The sequence below is a fragment of the Siniperca chuatsi genome, linkage group LG12 (assembly GCF_020085105.1).
Source record: "Siniperca chuatsi isolate FFG_IHB_CAS linkage group LG12, ASM2008510v1, whole genome shotgun sequence".
In the NCBI taxonomy this organism is placed as follows: domain Eukaryota; kingdom Metazoa; phylum Chordata; class Actinopteri; order Centrarchiformes; family Sinipercidae; genus Siniperca; species Siniperca chuatsi.
In genome coordinates this window covers 20,401,970-20,420,034 of record NC_058053.1, presented here as the reverse complement: position 1 = coordinate 20,420,034, position 18,065 = coordinate 20,401,970, and the positions used below count along the sequence as shown (strand labels likewise).

General features: G+C 39.0%; 1 protein-coding gene across 2 annotated transcripts in view; it reads right to left on the bottom strand.

The window, feature by feature from the left end:
- Positions 1-18,065, bottom strand: part of clybl (citrate lyase beta like) — a 64,696-nt gene that overhangs the window by 39,437 nt on the left and 7,194 nt on the right. Inside the window, exon 2 of one of the 2 annotated variants that reach the window (XM_044215808.1) lies at positions 6,724-6,820. The exons of the other annotated variant lie outside the window; for it this stretch is intronic. Within the exon in view, the coding sequence (XP_044071743.1) occupies positions 6,724-6,820 (97 nt within the window). The remainder of the gene's footprint in view (positions 1-6,723; positions 6,821-18,065) is intronic. 2 annotated transcript variants of the gene reach the window in all.

The following is an 18,065-nucleotide window of genomic DNA, read 5'->3' as shown; positions in this document are numbered from 1 at the left end:
CACCGCCGCACACACATACGCATATTCTGGCCTGCACACAGACATATCCGGACTGTAAAACAGCATTGCCATCTTGAGCTCCCTGGATCACTGGGGCCATCTGACACTGTGGAGCCTGAATGCATTAAGACTGGCAAGGTGGCTGCACTTTCCATCTCAGCTAGCACAGTTACATAACCCTCCATGATATGAATGCATTAACAGTATTAGTTCTGCAGGTGAGAACATTTCTCACAAATGGTACAGCCTCACATTTACATAATAGATAATGTTGCTGCTAGATGTCAAAGTTCATTATCTAAAAAAGGTAAAACAACTGCTGATACACCCTCAAAGCTGACTGTCATGGGAGAGCATCTAAAAAGGATGCAGTAAAAAGGTATTTGGCCATATTGAGGTCGCTTTAATTTGTGCATAAATCAACTAAACTAGGAATTAGTTTTGACGCAGAGGAGATGATGCCTGGTTGACTCTACAGGTGTCAAGGGTCCTCTGGTGGGGAAGAAAAATTAATGGGAAGAGAAGGTGGATGAGAATGAAGGGGGATTGATAAAAGGATAAAACAGATGCATTAGTTAAGTCTGAAGTAGAGAAACAAGCTAAAAAAAATGGTCTTTTAACTTGCACTAGATGGGACAATCTGGGCTGGGGTGTGTCTGGATGAGCCCTGGATATGGATATGACTGGGACAGTAGATCAGATGGTACATCAGACTATTAGGATATTTGGCCTACGATGTGATATGTACTGCGTCTGATCTCTTGCCCCCACCCATCCACCCACCCTGGCCCAGACACAAACACGCCCCCGTACCCCTCCTCGGACATCGGAAAAAAGTCTGACAGATGGGTGTACTGGAAAGATCCACTCAGGAGACCAAAACATACTAAGGCGCTGTCTGTCTGACGTTTGGATTTGGAGGGAAACAACAACCAGAGAAAAACAGGACAGAGAAAAAGGGACATCTGTGGCATTTGTCTTATTTCCTCTCTTGTGGGACATGATGTGTCATGAGTGAGCAGAGTCTTTTGGATCATATTCCATTTAATTAATGAACCCCACCACACATACAACATTCACACTCCAGCTCAGAGCTCCTTATCTTTTCCCTGTAAGTTGTCTGTGCCCCCAAGTGGTTGAAAATAATAACTGCATCTGCTTCACAACTGCATCGGTTTTAAACTTGAGAAACAACTGCTTCAGTTGCCAAGACCACTGAAAACCTGCTCATTTACTTTAAAATTAACTTTTAAGATTAAGCTTCTAACACTCTTGTAGCATTGTACTATTTAACAAGCAATGAGAGGAAGTGACTATAAATAAGGCAGGGCTTTGGAAGTCAAACATCTTTACATACCTCAAGTACATTAACTTAAATACTGCGAGTAGAGCAGAATGGATATTTCTCACAAAAGGAGTGAGCATTACTCTTCTTTCATGGCCGATTGCTTGAGATCAACCCTGCCCCTTCACAATGTGTGTGTGTCAATAGAAGTGCTCCTGAATGCATAAACTGTCTAAGTTTAGTAAGTTAAAAGATGTCAGAATGATATGTAAGTGGGCTAATAATGTAACAACAAACTACTGAGCAATTTGTTCATCCTGAATACATCACTTTTCTAGTCTTTACAGGTGTTGTTCTGCTTTGTCGCTTGTTTTTTGTAAATAAAATGACCACAAAACAATCAAAATTTTAGGAGACTTTTTTTAATTACTACCATGGCGCTGGTTTTTCCTCACTAATTGCTACTGGAGAAAACAAAGATATATACTTAAACCATAATTTGCATGTGTTGTCATTGTACAGTAAGACTTTTCAAAGAGGAATTTTAAGTAATAAATCTGATGCTCCCTATAGTGTTGTAATGATAGACGCTTCATTCATTTAACCAACAGGGATGCCTTTTGCCCTCGACTTTTGCCTAGCCCCAAGCTTTTAATTAAGACTGGCTTAGGCCCGATTGATCCTGACACACCAGGAAGTTTCTTGAAAATCTGACTGCCAAAACCATGGAAGTATTATATAGGCCACAACCCCCCATAGCAGCCCAAAGCCCCTCCCCACACCCCACATAAAAAGGATTGTAAGCTGAAAGCCCTTCTAGTCGCTCCATGGGACTTTACATGATTGAGGTATGCCTACACATTCTGCATTAAGCCTTAGCTACTACATCGGGCTTGTCTCTTGTCTTCATGAATTATTACAATTTTTTGCAATTACTATACACATTATAAAAAATAAGCTGGTAGGGGCAAAAAAATTCACTTCTAACTCCTTATCCACATCTTATGTGTCTTTTACACACACACAATGTTTGTACTTATTGTTTGAACTTAGACTATGCCGTAAAATGGCCTGACAACAGGAATTAATTTATTTACTCATGTAAAGCTGGTTGTATTTAAATTTAATCCTCACATCTAACTTTGATATGGCTCTATTAAGTCAAATACATTGGAAAAAAATACAGCAAAACGTCTTCACAATCACAACAGGCGTACACACCACCACATCATTAAATCAACAACACATTTCCTGTAGCAAAAGCTGTGATGCAAATAGGAAGCTGGGATTGTCAGATTGTCAGACTGCTGTGTGTTGCGGGTGTTGTGCACCACATGGAGAGAATTCTTGTACAGACTTTCCTCGCAAAACAGCCACTGACGAGTCAGTGAGCCCCATGAAAGTGCAAGAGCCCCACAAACACTGCCTTCATTTTCTGGTGTTCCAGTATTTCACAGGACCAGAATTGTTTGATAATGTTAATGTACTGTATGTTACAAATACAGTAGATTATATGCAAAATAAAAATAAACATGACAAGACTTTTCTTTTTTTTTAGTAGCTGACAAAACGTTGACATAAAATCTTATTGTAAGATCAAAAAGATGATTTGTCTAAGCTTTGGGGGAGGTACTACACACCTTTGAATAAGGACACCTTTGGCACCTGCCTCTTTGTGTCAACACCTGATTTTAGTAAATTGCCTAAAAGCCAAGTCAATGCAAATTTCAGACAAACCGCCCTGAGTCTTCACAGTGTGACAGAGCTTCCACATGAACCTGAAGGCCTTGGATGTATCCAAGGGGAGAAGTGAGGTGTTGTGGTTGAGAGGAGAGGAGTTTAGTGTTAAAGACTCTGACCTGCTGGTGGAAAAATCCAACCAACCAGCCAAGCTGTTACCTCCAGGGGTGGACAAACCAAAAGGTAACACTTCTACAATGTAATGTAATCAAATACAACAACCATTCAGAAAGTACTACATTGGCAAATATACAAAAAACATGCAGCATTGCGGTACAGACCTGGGTCAGATAACATGTGCTGAACCATTCACATCAACAAAAATAAAATTATTTGGGTTTTTTTCTGGGAACATAAAAAGCTGTTTGCCACTGATGTGAATGGATCCACAACCCTTCTCTAAATCTTCCACACGAAGATCTGGGTTACTTTAGTCAGCAATACCAACCATAGAATTACTGTAATAACACTATGATATGTATCTGCAGTGGCCTCTCAGCTATAAACGTCACTCTTATCTATTACAAAGATGCTTACACGTGTGTAGAGCATTAGTTGTTACAATATATTAACTTCTCATCCTGTTATTTTGCCCAAAAAACATTAGATTCATGTTACAATATAATGTAATTCAGTACAGCAATACCACAAACTATAGCAACAAAATGTCCATTAATTGTAATCAACAGTCTCATCAAAAATGTGTTATTATTAGCTTTAAAAGGGTAGTGTATAATCCAGGGCTATTGGATTGTATTATAATTTTGACAATGAGAATCCATTCCATGCACTATAGGTAGTAGTTCTAGAAAGAGAAAATGGTTGACAAATGTTGGTCTAATGCTGAACTGAGGGTGTTATATTGTCATACTGGCTGTAATGGCTGATGTAGCAAACCTCATGATGCTGTGTTAGCAGATGAAACATTCAGAAACATAAACACACACCCAACCTCAATGTGGAAAGTGACAAGGAAAGAGCAGGACCCTACCTTGGCCTATTTCTCCATTAAGGGTGTGGTGTGGGTGGGGGCATAGGCAATAACCAGTGCCCCTTCCTTCCCTTACTGGGAGGATCATGGAAACTCAATGTCATATTTTCAACTTGTTTGGCACTAACACATTCGAGTACCAGACTGAAATGATTTATTAAAGCACACAATATATGGTGACTAGCTTGGCAATCAAGAGATTTTAGTGTAGAGAAGAGAAGCTTACTTTCTCAAAAATGAACTATGTTACTATAGATGCTACAACACTTGCACATGAGTAAAGTCCCCTTTACGCTAATAACAGGGATGTAGAGCTCAGGTTCAACCTACGTCTGGTCACAGGTAAATATGGTGTTGATGCAGTTCATATAAGATCAAGGGGATATCATTAAAAATGGTCGGCATAAAGTGCTTTTCCACAAAATGGGACAGAAGGTGCTGAAGTGTAATTTAATTGGATGTAATTTATTTCTTATCAGCAAGTCAGAGCAACAAGTTCCACTTTACAGTAATGATCACATACTGTATATTTGTGATTGAGAGAATGTAATTTCTGGCTGAAAAGGCTAGGACTGACTGCTAATGCCTACCAGTGGGTTGTTATAGTAACTATGTAATTACCATCCTGTTCACCCTTTCATAGAAAAGCCATCACAGACCCTTTCACCTTGTCAAATACAGGTTTTTCCCAGGTGAACGAGGGAAAAGGTAGGCCTACATATGTTTTTTTTCCCCATATTAGCATTTGAAAAGATCCCTGAAATGTTATCCACACTTGTACAGAGATGGGAAAACCTGAATGTGGTGTTGCATGGTTTTGATACAGCAGGGTGGACATGACTACAGGATTATTGGAATATTATGGAATTACAACAATAAACCGATAGCTAACATACATTTGTTATTAGAAGCATCTTCCATCCCTCTACACCATAAATTCTATTCTTCTCTATCAAAACAAAAAACATGAACTTGATTGTAAATCTTGAGCTAAAGCATAAAAAAAGGTGCACAAGATCGTACATAGCCCCATTAGCTACTAATCTACACTGCAAAAACAACACTGCAAAATTACAGTGCTTCTCATTCTGGGCCTTATTCTCATAAATATGGCCCTTTCAGAGTAATGGGTCATGCTAACTTTGCAGTCGCCAGCTTGGTTGTAGAGATTCGGAAAACACGACTCTGCTGCTTACCCTGATATTTGTTGTTTTGCCTGAGTATCCTAAAGCTTTCTACATAAACTTACATTTTACATAAATAATTTCTAACACTTATCTCCGAGTCCAAAAATGAAACTAAACACATACATTTAGCCCCCTGGGTTAGCTATTGTAGCAAATTGCATGGGGATCTATTTATGGGGCAAACAGCCGGCTAAACAAGCTAGCTGTTTGGTAATTTTCCTTTAATGATGCCAAAATACATGAAAGTACAAAGTCTTGTGTAATTCTATCTAGTCTAACAGTGATAGTGTATGCCCTAGGGAAGTACAGCTAAGGACCCAATGCATGTGTGAATGGTGAGTATTTGTCCGTGACTGAAGTGGGTATAAAGAATCAAATGCGGGTTGAATGGGGGTTCACTCTCCCAGTAAAGTCAAACAAATCTGCTACTGGAATCCAGATAGCAATAGTAGGCAGCAGGTACAGGAAGTCATTAAGAAGATTCCATTTGGAGTTAGTAAAAGGTTTCCTGAACAGAGTCCAGATTGGGTGTTGGCATATTGTTGCTGGAAATGTCTGCTGATTGACACAGGGCATGATGGCAGACATGCTGCAGACTGTTTTGACTGGAGTGTAGCCTAATGACCAAAATGTTTTTGAAATGTTGTATGGAATTTGTTATCAGTCCACACAAAAATATGGTCATTTCATAAATAGCAATGCTTATGATTCTTATCCAACTGCAAACAGAGGGAGAGATTCTGAAACTTACGGTAAAGATATCTAGAACATATCTAAACATCTTTGACTAAAAATGTGGACTAAAACTCAAACTCGAAGCTCAGAAAAGTAAAGATAGCTGGCTGAGTTTTCTCTCCAGTTCAGCAGCTGGCTGCTGGCTTTGTGCCTCTCTAGAGGTCCTGTAGTAAAGCTGGACTTCAAAAGAGCCTTATCACTGTCACATTCTCTCGGAAGAGAACACAGTAATGGAGACCGGATGTGCAGGCTTACACTAACACAAGGAGAGGAGTGAAGAAATGCTTTGAATGTTGCCTTATAAAAAGGGAAGTGCTCCTGTATAGGCCTCCCCACTACACTTCTTTCCTGAGAAAAAAAAGGAATGCTGTGTCAGGTTTTATAAATTAGTAGGGACGTGCATTTTAGCTTTCTCTCAGTAGCTACCCCAGTATCTCCCTCAATTCTAAAGATAATTTTCCAATCAAAACCATTTAGTCTGACATCATCTTCCCATGGGTTGCTATGTTGTGATAAAGTTATAATCTAAGATTTTCATTATATGAAACCCCATTTTTGGTATTGTTTTTTCCAGCAACAACAATTCAATGTATCTGTGTTCTGTAATTGCCTCTCTACTGTGGGAGTTTTTAAATAGTTTTTAAATAAGTCTGCCTTTCTTGCGCTCAACCTGCATACACTACACCACGCACAAAAGATTCACAGGAAACTGATGACAAAAGCTGGTGCATGCACACATATTACATAATGCGGATGACAAATTCTGATCATAAGTTCAGTATTACCATGTCGGATGAAATTGTTGACTGTCTCCTTTAGTGTTCTTAATTAAAAACAACATGACACGATGACTCCTCTCACTCCACAGGTTGTTTGGGTGCACTGTAAACAGATTCCATAGAAAAAAAGTGAATTCCTGCGCACACTTATCACCTCTGCATTGGATGACGTTCAGTCACAAGGACTTTTTTCAAGAGATATCAATCATAAAGTGACACAGTGCTTAAATACAGCCCATAATTGCATGACAAGCCACAGCTGTGTTGAAGGTGTATCCATGATTACATAGAGCAGCTTATTCATTCAAGATTCCCTCAACCATTAAAACATACAATATCTATAATCCTTTTGATATTACTAACAAGGAAAACATTATTAAAAATCTGTGGTATATGTACCGAATCTACAGTATATAAATGCCCCATGGGGTCCTATAACTTTAAATTTATCCATGTACAAATATATAAAATATTTATATATATACCAAAAACACACTTTTGGGAGGACAGGACCACCCAAAAAAAGAAAAGAAAACTGAAAAACATGCGCATATGCACCTCAACTACGACTGAAATATTAAGTATTATAACTTTAATAGAATAAAACGGTATTGTATTTTAAGTTGTACGATAGAAGATTTATTTATTTATTTATTTATTTATTTTTTTAAATGGTGCTATAATTCAAAAAGTCAGTACACAGCAAGGATATGATGCTCTAAAGACTTGTTTTGTCTTTAAAAGCATCTCAAATGACCCTGAACTTGAAATAAGGACAGGCAAAGCAGGAATGTGTACTATGAGAATTTGCAATTGACTTTGTTCATATTAGGTCGTTATGTCTAGATTGCAAACCGTTTCTTATTCCACTTGCACCTCTTTTGTAGTATCATGGGACACAGTTTGCATGCAACGTTTTCATCAGTTTGTTTAGAATATTTCCACACTACTCTCGTCCATCTAATTTAAACCTGCTTTGCGGTGACTAGTCAACTAGTCTATTTTACAGGCATACTCCTATAAATTAGACAAATTATAGTACAATATCTGAATACCAGTTACTGTACATTGACCACACTATGCTTTACATTTATTGCTCAAATATTTAATAACACATAAGTAACACATGCAGTATATCATTACACTCATTCTGGAATTCGTCAGAAACTCCAAATGGGAGTTACATGGATTCTGTTTGCATTTTTGCACACACTGGAATCAAAATACAAACTAAAAAGACATTTAAAATGTATGTATTTGATTCTTCCTCCATATTTTCTTCCTACATCCCTCCATCTTTGCTATGGCTAACTCAAGGTCCCCACTTTGACTGTGGCTTCATCCTGTATTTTCCAATTATCACCTTTTAAAGGCCAGCTGGATGCATTCCAAACCATCAGGGGGTAATTCCATTTGCATTGCTCTGAGACAAAGTCATGCCCAAGTTCTTTCATGCTAAAGTTCATAACACCGTCTAAAAGGATGCTATAGCTGCAGCTAAAAAGGCCCAAATACCTTCAGCTTGAGAAAACATGGTGTTTTTTCTTTAGAAATCTCATGATTTAAAATACTTAGAGAAAGAGAAGAGAACTTGAAAATCTGACAGTGTCGAGGTAAATTGGTGGACAACATCCCCAAGCTTTGTGGTAACAAGTTTGCTTATAAAAACAGAGAGAGAGAGCAGCTTGACCCAAACTTTCTCATTTCAGACTGATCAATGTAGCTCTCCAGTGAGTGTTCGGCTCTGTTTACAATTACAGCTCATTATGCTGATTTTATTCTTCCTTTTCATTAACTTTATTTTTCACCAGCTCTGTCAATATTTTACATCTATTTCATTTAGGTAATTTTTTTTTTATGTCTATTGAAATCCCCCATAATTCCTTCTATTGAAATATTGAAATGACCCTTGCATTTATGTGTGTGTGTGAGCGCATGTGCACACATATGTGTTGTATAAGGGGGGGGGCTGTTACAATTGCTTTGCACATTAATGAACATTAATACTGGGGCTGCTCACTAGTGTAAACCTGTGTTTGATTTCTCCTCTCCTCTCCCTCTCAGACTGCATATAGCAGCATTTAGCTATGAATTAATTTTCATGTTTGGATATACCCTGCTGGGGTGTGATGCCAGTGGCGCATAATCAAAATCTGCAACACTACATATGAGTAGATAGGCCTTGTGGGTATTTTCACAGTGCAGATCTGTAGCTGGGCAGGGGAAACTAAAAGCTGAGAGAGGGGTCAACAGGCAACAGACAAAATGACTCTTCAATAGGACAATGGGACATTTATCACAAAAGAATAAATCTATTGTCTTTATAGAAGGGTAAGGAGCAGGATAAGTATTGTAGATGTGTGTGTGTGTGTGTGTGTGATAATGCACATGTCTCTGGCCATGGGACAAGACACGCACCCACAGCCACAGCTCAAACACCAGCAGCCCTTAACATGGTGTGTCTAATGCTCCTATTTAGTGTTTGGGGTGCAGCGGCGCGTGGCCTGAGGTTTTTGGGAGGGGAGCGTGGATAGCACCTAGCCTGACAGCTGTGCCCTAAACTGGAGACAAAAGCCTGAGGAAGTACCGCATCATCGAAGATGGGACTAAAAGGCATGGCAATTTGCTTGTGGTCTGGCCTCAACTGTCTGATTCAGTGCATAGACCACTTTTCATGGTGAATGCAGCCCAATAGCAAACACTTCTCTTATAACGCAAGCTTAAACTGGGAGGAGATCTTTAAACAAATTCCACTATAAAAAAGGACGAGGCATCACGTGGTACATTTAGATCAAAAGCAAACACAAACTACTAATTCAAAACAGACTTTATTTCAAATAAACAAACAGAAAGAACATAGGCCACCTTTTGTGCATCAGTCTTTACATTGGAGTTTATTTGTAATCCTTTGATAGGAAGGAGTCTCTTTGTCAATTGGGATACATCAAAGATAAGCCAACTTACCAGGCTGCTTGTGTTTGTGTGTCTATGTGTGCATGTCTGTATTCTAGTCTTTAACATCACAGCAAGGCAGGTTGTTAATCTACTGATTTAATAAGTTGTAGCATGCTGTTGGTGTTCTGTGTTGTGAGGTGACACATCTTCAGTCTAAAAACCTGGTATCTGTTTTATGAATAGCTAATGGAATTTACAGTAGAGGATAACCTTCCGTGCTGTGAAAAACAATGAATGCATTTTCATAAAACACAGAAGTAAAAGTTCTTTGTCTAATAATAGCTCATACATTTTATCATGCAGGCATCTGCGTACACACACAGACACCTGAATATGGGAGATAAAATATAGCAACAGCAAATGCTAGACCACAATTTATAAATTAGGAAGGATTAAGTTGAAATCCAAAATGAAATCTACACACATTTAGCACCCAGAATCAATTTTCATAAACACTACCCATTTTTACCATACGCAGAGGTGTCTCCATTCATGGGTTGGGCTAATAGAAGCAAAAGAGATAATAATTACTTGTTTGTTGCCACATCAGCTATTAGGTGATAATTAGGCCTAGGCGAGAATTTAATAACTCTTTTAAAATGGTTTGTTTGATCTGAACATGTGTTCCCAGATGGATGTCTGAGTATCTGCATTAATTATTATTGCAAATTAAAAGGCCAATGAAGCCTGTGCAAAACTGAATCTGATGGTTTAATAAGCAGTTCTCCGCACTACCGACTGAATACAAATATTACATGGCACTCAAAAAATGCAGTGACTGACATGTCTAAATCTGCAATCTAACAGAGCATACATGTCTTACCATAAAGTGAAATGTAAGAAGTCATAAGACTGGAGATCAAGTTTTCTTTTATGGTTTTCGTGACTGTGGTGGATCGTAGTTTTGGTGTGAATAGATACTGACTGTGTACTTGGAGCCCAGTGAGGCAGATGAAACATCAGTAAATGCGCATGTGATCAAGAGGTACGCACAAAAGGGTGGTGCAGCCATTCCTGGCATCCATATCAATGACTACCCTTGTTATGAAATGGAAAACTAAATATTTAGAATACATCTTAACAGCAAAATAGGAAAACTATCCATCCCTCGCATAAAGGAACTTCCTTTATTATGCCCCTGTGTCCACACACACACACACACACACACACACACACACACAGACGTCAGGGGATTGAAATAGCTCAAAAAATATCCACTGGTTTAAATTAGACCATCAAACAGCTAGCTGCTGATTTGTTTCCTGTGTGTGTGTGTGTGTTAAGACTTGGTTTTAGGGTACAGGTTACAATTAGGTTAAGGTTAGGGTTGAGGTAAGGGTTAAGGTTAGGCATTTAGTTGTGATGGTTAAGGTTAGGGTAAGGGGCTAGGTCAATGACTGTTTCACTATCCCCGTGGGGGACAAACGTGTGTGTGTGTGTGTGTGTGTGTGTGTGTGTGTGTGTGCATGCGCAGAGATTGAATGGTGAGTTGAGCGAAGAGAGCTGAGCAGGTTTCTGCCCTCCCATGGGTGCAGCAGAGTGAGTGCAATGGTGTAGGGTTCACTAAAAACAGAGTGTGTAACAGAGGGTATTTCACGATGGAGAAGCACAAACAAGCCTTTTATACAACCTCAGGGCTCAACAATAAGGATTGCCAGGGCAAGTAAAATGTCACGTCGGGCAAGTAAATCTAGCATCGAGCAAGTGGTAAAATGGCAATACTTTATCAATACACATGTTCAACAAACAAACATGTCATGTAGAAAGTGATATTTGAATCTGCTCTGTCTCTCTGTCTCATGTTTTACACAAGCACAGCACGCTAGCTCGGCTAATAGTGAATTGTTACAAACAAGCTAAAAACTAAGCTGTCTGTATGCAGTCTGAATTATTATCTTAGTTTGCCACGAATCTTAAAATTTGGCAAATTCTTGTAAACTTACGGCACTTACCTCCTCTCTCTACCTGCGGTAACTTACCTGCAGTGAATCACAGCAGCAGCAGAGTGAGGAGGACAGAGGACAGGAGGAATGTCTAGGCCCGTCACGCTAATTTCATTATCGACTTATTGTACAATATATGGACGTGACCGTGATCATTTTTGCTGACCTCGATATTGCCTGTTGTGTTTACATGCGTGTTTGTTTACATAAGAATGTCACAAACATTTTAGCCAACATGATGCCAGAATAAATAGCAGGGTTTTCCCTAATGTTATAATACTTGGTGCGCAGTGCCTAAGCGTTTTTTTCACAGCACAAAAACCGAATAAACAGAATAAACTATTGCGACAGGTCTAGACCTTCCTCTTGACCTCTCTCCTCCCTCTGCTGCTGCAATTCACTGCAGTTGCAATTATTTGGTAATGAAAAAGAACTGATAAGAATACTAGTATCAATAAAATCCTAATGATACCCATCCCTACTTATGAGAAAATGGCGGCAGGTGAAGTCCAAGTTTTAGATACTTTATCACTTACAGTTAAGCAGTCCATCTCTGGGGAGAAGGAGGGGGGATTGTCATACCATTTGCAATATGCAAGAATGTTTGTTGTTTTGCATCTATGACACACCGTGTCCTTGTTCTGATTCATTTGCTTTATTTATAAAGTTTAAACATGACAATTAACTTTAGTCTTTGTTGTTATTTGATAACCGCTAATAAATAAAACAATTTGTATAGGGGCATGTAAAAACTGACTTCAGGCAAGTAGATTTCTGACCCACTTGCCTGACCGGGCAAGTGAAAAAAAATGCACGCAAAAACGTTGAACCCTGAATCTGCTAACAGTAAATTAACCTAATCTTGTGTAACAATAATAATAACAACAACAACAACAACAACTTGGGTGTACAATTTTAATTTCTTTACCAGAGAAAGGGGTGTCCTGAAAAAAAAAAAATCTAAATCAATCAAATGAATGAAAACACAATTTGTTTGAATTAATTTCATCAAACACCCATGAACCCTTATTCTAAACAACATTGTAGGATATATGTTCTGTTAATTCGTGGAGCATTTGCTCCCTCACTATCTTGACAAGCTAACAAAGTGATTTGTTGTCTTGGTAAGGTCCCTGAAAGGTGCATAGGCATTTGACAAAGTCAGCAAAGAGCCTTAACTTTATCCATAATTTTGCCATCTATGGTGTAAAATCAGTAGGGCTGGGTTTAAAAAACAAAAACGATTTTCCGATTCAAATCGATCTTCATTTGAATTATCCGACATCGATTCATAAAATCCAAGATCGATCTTTAAATATATACCTTTTCCTGTGGATGCGTGAAGCTTTAATCCCATTAGGGCTTGTGTCCATATAACCTAGCATTTTTTTTTCTCTGGTAGAGACTGAAGTGAAGCACTTGTGCGGCTTCACTGAAGTGAAGCACTTGTGCGGTGAGAGAGATGCAGCGGGACCCCAGCCACCAGTTTTGCTCCTCTCCAGGAGAAGTTTTCTCCGGCCGTGAAATGCTGCAAGTTGGGCTCCACGGATAGGAAGGCGTACCAAGGGTGTAATACTGGAATACTTGGGTAAACTTTACAGATTTGGCTGCTTTCACAAGTTGTGCTTGATGAACTCTTTCTTTGAGCTAAAAGCAGCACATAGATGCGTCGAACGTAAGGAGAAGGAAGTTCACAAACAGTGCATATAAATGTTGATGCATAACCATGTGGTATTAAAGCATGAATAACACTAAAATTATGCAACATATTATGCTAACTTACATATATCAAGGAGGTTTTGTGAGTCGAGTGAAAATCTGCTATTCAGGTATACAGGGTTCCGGGCTCACCTGACTGACTGAGTGAGCAGTCATCAAACAATCAATTTTTAATGTAAACATAAGAATTGACATAATATTTTTAATAATGCACCAGGTTAGAGGGTTCTTTTTTTTACAGCAGAATCGATTCGGGAAATCTGTGGCGATACCCAGCTCTAAAAATCCAACAAGCTTCCATTACTTCTCAGTGTGGTTCAGGTACCTATGGGACATGAAATACGATCCAGGGAGTCCAGTTTGAGTAACAGATCCATGAGTTTAAAAGCATTGCATACTAGTTTATAATATTACTCAGCAAACAGGATTTTACAACTGGAAAATTATCACGGCGGCAATTATTTTATCTTTCGTTGCAACGATTGTGAGGTAAAGAGTAGAAATACTTTTTTCAAGCAGGGCTAAAGTTGGCTTGAACACAGCCTTAGTCATGTTGCCTGATTGTTGATGGGGATTAGTGGCCACATTACGGAGCAACTGCTCAGTAAGGAAAAGGAAACACTATTATGAGTTACCAGTTTACTAGGTACACTTGAATTATGCAATCCAACTTCCCTGCAATAAATCTCATCTTTGAGAAGCTTATAATGTTCCATCTCGATCAGAGGTATAAAGAGTACTGAAATATCCTACACAAATATTAGTACTTTTACTTGACTGAAATTGTACTCAAGTAAAGTATTTGTGTAAAAGTTACTTAGTTACTTTCCCCCGTTGATTTTTATAATAAACACATTTTGGCAAGGTTACCTTACACATGCATCCCATGCTTATTGTGTAATCTGTAGCCCTCTGCATCCAGTTATAATTAAAGGGAGATCAGAGCTTCCACACACGGCCAGTCAGAAACACAGCCTCTGATTGGTCGATAGACTCAACCAAAAGGCATTGTACAGACAGCTAACAACAATAATAACTGTTTTCAACATGGTAAAATTGATAAATAATCAGAGAAGACATTCACTGTTTGATTTATCATTAACAAAAAGACACTGCAGTTCAAGGCTAGATTGCAAAGCTTCTGAAAGGGATACGATTGCACCTGAGCCCTCGTTGAGAAGGCACAACAAAAAAAAGTAAGTCTGACATGCAGCATTCCAGAGATATTTAGTATGTCATATACGACTTATTTTGATGTGTAACTGGAGCTCTCCTTCTTCAGAAGAGTCTCCTTGAAAATCAACCGGCACTGCTGTTTTGGCGCGATGCATGACATTTTGATCTGGCTGGCTGATTTCTGATGCGATGCATTTGATTGGTGTCCAAGTCAGTTTTTTTTCCTGTTGATAATGTTAAAGCAAAAATAAATAATTTACTCTGTAACGGATGGATGTACAAATGTAGCGAACTACTTTACTTCATTTAAAACATACTTAAGTAAAAGTAAAACTACTGACTTTGAATAATACTCAAAAAAGTGCATGTACAAGAAAAAGCTACTCAATTACAGTAACGTGAGTACTAGTAATTCATTCACCTGGTGTCGCACCTTTTACTCAGTCGTAAGTCAGCATATGCCATTGTGGACTCACATGGAAGAAAACAGTGAAACAAGTAAAATGGTAAAAAGTGGTTGTGCAATTGACTGCACAGAACTCAGGAAGAAGTTGCAACATGAAGTGAAGCTTTCTAAGGGGCTGTGTAACATTCAGTAACAAAGCACACTATTTTCTGAATGAAACATAAAAGAACTTAAATATTTTATCAGATTTGTGCACAAGCAACCAGAAATCCTTCTCCTGCTTCTATCTCACTCTTTCCCTTTTCTTCTAACAGTACTTATTTTGTCCAACCCTATGTACATGTATTAGGGAGAAAGAATATTACTACCTACACGATTAACCTCTTACAATGTAAACCCTGTCTATACCCCGTTATTGCTCCATGATGTTATTATGTATTTGCAAAGAGTCTGGCATGATGAAAAAGAGCAGACCCTCCTTAGTGAGAGTGGCTGTGTCCTTAGAGGGCATTAGTACAGGCATTATCTTGTTGTGCCAGACACTTCAGTAGTAAACACCCTGGCAAAGGGCCTCGTAGTAAACTCTGATGGAACTGCACAGTAGAGCCGGAGTGTTGTAGCCATCCTGGCACGGAGATATGGGTCATGCTAGGCTGTCCTCTCCCTCACCCCAGCACCAGAGCCCAAACCCTGATGAGATTAGCCGGCCAGCCAGGCGCTCAGTGGTGGTAAAACACAAACACCACTGATTACGTGAACATTAAAGTCAGATCCCCTCACACTTCAGCTCGGATCCTCTTGTGGAGGGTCACAAGCGGGTTAGTATGAGGACTGTGCCGCCATACCCAATATGGCACTACTACCTCTATCTTTGCACACACCATGGACCCTGATAGATTCTAAACAAGCACATAATTATCCGGTGATTAGAGCTGACGTCATTCGAGACACATGCTATGACTTTAAATGCATGGAGAATGGACAGTGACACAGCTGGCTTCCTGGAATCCTCCACATGATGGCTTTTTAACTTATTTGTTAATGTTACAGAAATATGAAGCCAGCCAGGTTGGCATTTCCTTCCAGTTAATAGTTTTTTGGGGTAGGTCAGTGAATGCAGTGCCTTGGCCACTGCTACTCTGTGTTAAATCACTGCTAAAAATGGGATTAGGCAGGTCAGAATGCCAGGGTAATCACTCATTCAGCAGCAGCCAGGAGAAAAGGCTTCCTTAAGGAGAAGGGGTTGGGTTTTATATAGCTGAGAGCTTTGATTACTGCTCCGTCTTAAAACCGCATCCGATGAGTAAAGACATGTACTGGTCCTCCCCCACATTTACTGGGCTAGTTGCCCTCCTGGGTTCCTGTAAATAAGTGATGTCACAGTGCTTAATGATGCCCAGACTAGACTCAGCAAGGTCCTGAAAAAAAAAAAAAAAAAAAAAAGAAAAAAAAAAAACACACTACCAGCTTCATCACTACTGTGAGCACGCTGCCTAACCGTCATGTCAACAAAGAGTTATTTTTACCCATTTGCACACTTTCTCTGGGCTTTTTCCTGCTTTCCCCGACGTAGACTGGTAGTGACAGTTGTTTCCAGTTGCTACGTATAAAGGGCCCATCATAAAGCCTGGCTAGAGGAAACAGGATAAGCGCTTGAGCCAAGGCAGTAAAAAGCTCTCTGGGAACTTGAAAGCCACACAAATGAAGTCTGCGTCTGCCATCTGGAAACAATAAACAAACAAAACTCAGCAGCCAAACAAACACCACGAAAGGCAGAGGGACACCACGAAAGGCGGGGGTGCAGAGGCAGAGATTGAGAGTGAGTGTGAATAAGTGATAGGGAGAGGAGGGTGTCAATGTTAAAAACGTGTGCAGCATGCATCATTAGCAGACACTGATGGGAAGACAGACACAGAGACAACCCTTTGTGTAACATCTCCTTTGATGCTTGGGAGATGGCCCTGCTGTTTGAATGTGTGTGGTACCACTGAAACCTGGTTCTAATGAAGTACAGTGCTAACAGGAGGCTGCTTGTCTGCAACTTGTGCCAGTGATGTGATGAGAAGTTATAAGCCAGTTCCAAATACAGCAAAATACCAAAAAAATCCAGCCAACTCTTCTCTGCATGCCCAGATATATCATAAATAGGATTTTTCTTATTTTTTACAAATGCAGAAAGATAGTCACATCAGTTTTCCTGTTTTCAGTGGAGGGTTTTGTGTGTTAATGGTCATATAGCTGTTCAATATGGACTAGTCAAGGAGAGAAGTTTTCTTACTGTATAGAAGATGCGAAAAACTGTGGAGAAATATAACTGCAAATATAAGCACAAGATCAATTACACTATAAAACTATAGGAATATTATGGTGATTTCAGCTGATGGAGCAGATCACTTATAGAACACAAAATATAATATACTTTGTGGTACTGAAATATTTGATAAATTATATCAGGTCTGATCCAGGAATACCAAAAATAATCTCTCTTGCAGTCTCTCTTTCACCATGGGAAATCTAGCCTTATTATTTGTGTTACAAGAGCCCTGTTCCTTAGGTATCTTGAATATTGTATGTACATTAGTCCACTAAATTAACTTCATGCATCAGCAGCATGTAATGCACATCAAATCACAACCATGTTTGTGACAGCAGTAATTATATAATTAATAAATAAACACATACTGAATGTTATGTATCTATTGATAGAAACTCAAGCCAGTAAGGGCTGCAGCTGAGGAATACTAATTTAACCATTGATCAAGTTGTAAAATGTCAAAATTGACAGTTGGCCATCACAGCTGCCCATGCAATGTCTTACAATTGCTTACTGAGCAGTCAAAAAAACTCCAAGACATTTAATTTACAGTGATATAAAGTAGAGTACATCATAAAATGTAATTTAAAGCAGTAGTTTTTAGCCTTCCTTAGGTTAATTATAATTTACTGTAACAATACTACTACATTTTGCTACTAGTTTTACTACTAAAAAAAGGCACATAGTACTAATACTACTTCTTTCCCTGTATCAAGATGTCACTTCCAAGACAAAAAAGGGCTTTTTCTGGGCAGCACAATTTTATCATGCAGACACACACACACACATAAAATGAAGTTTCCTGGATGGTCACTCAACGACAGTGTGGGACTAT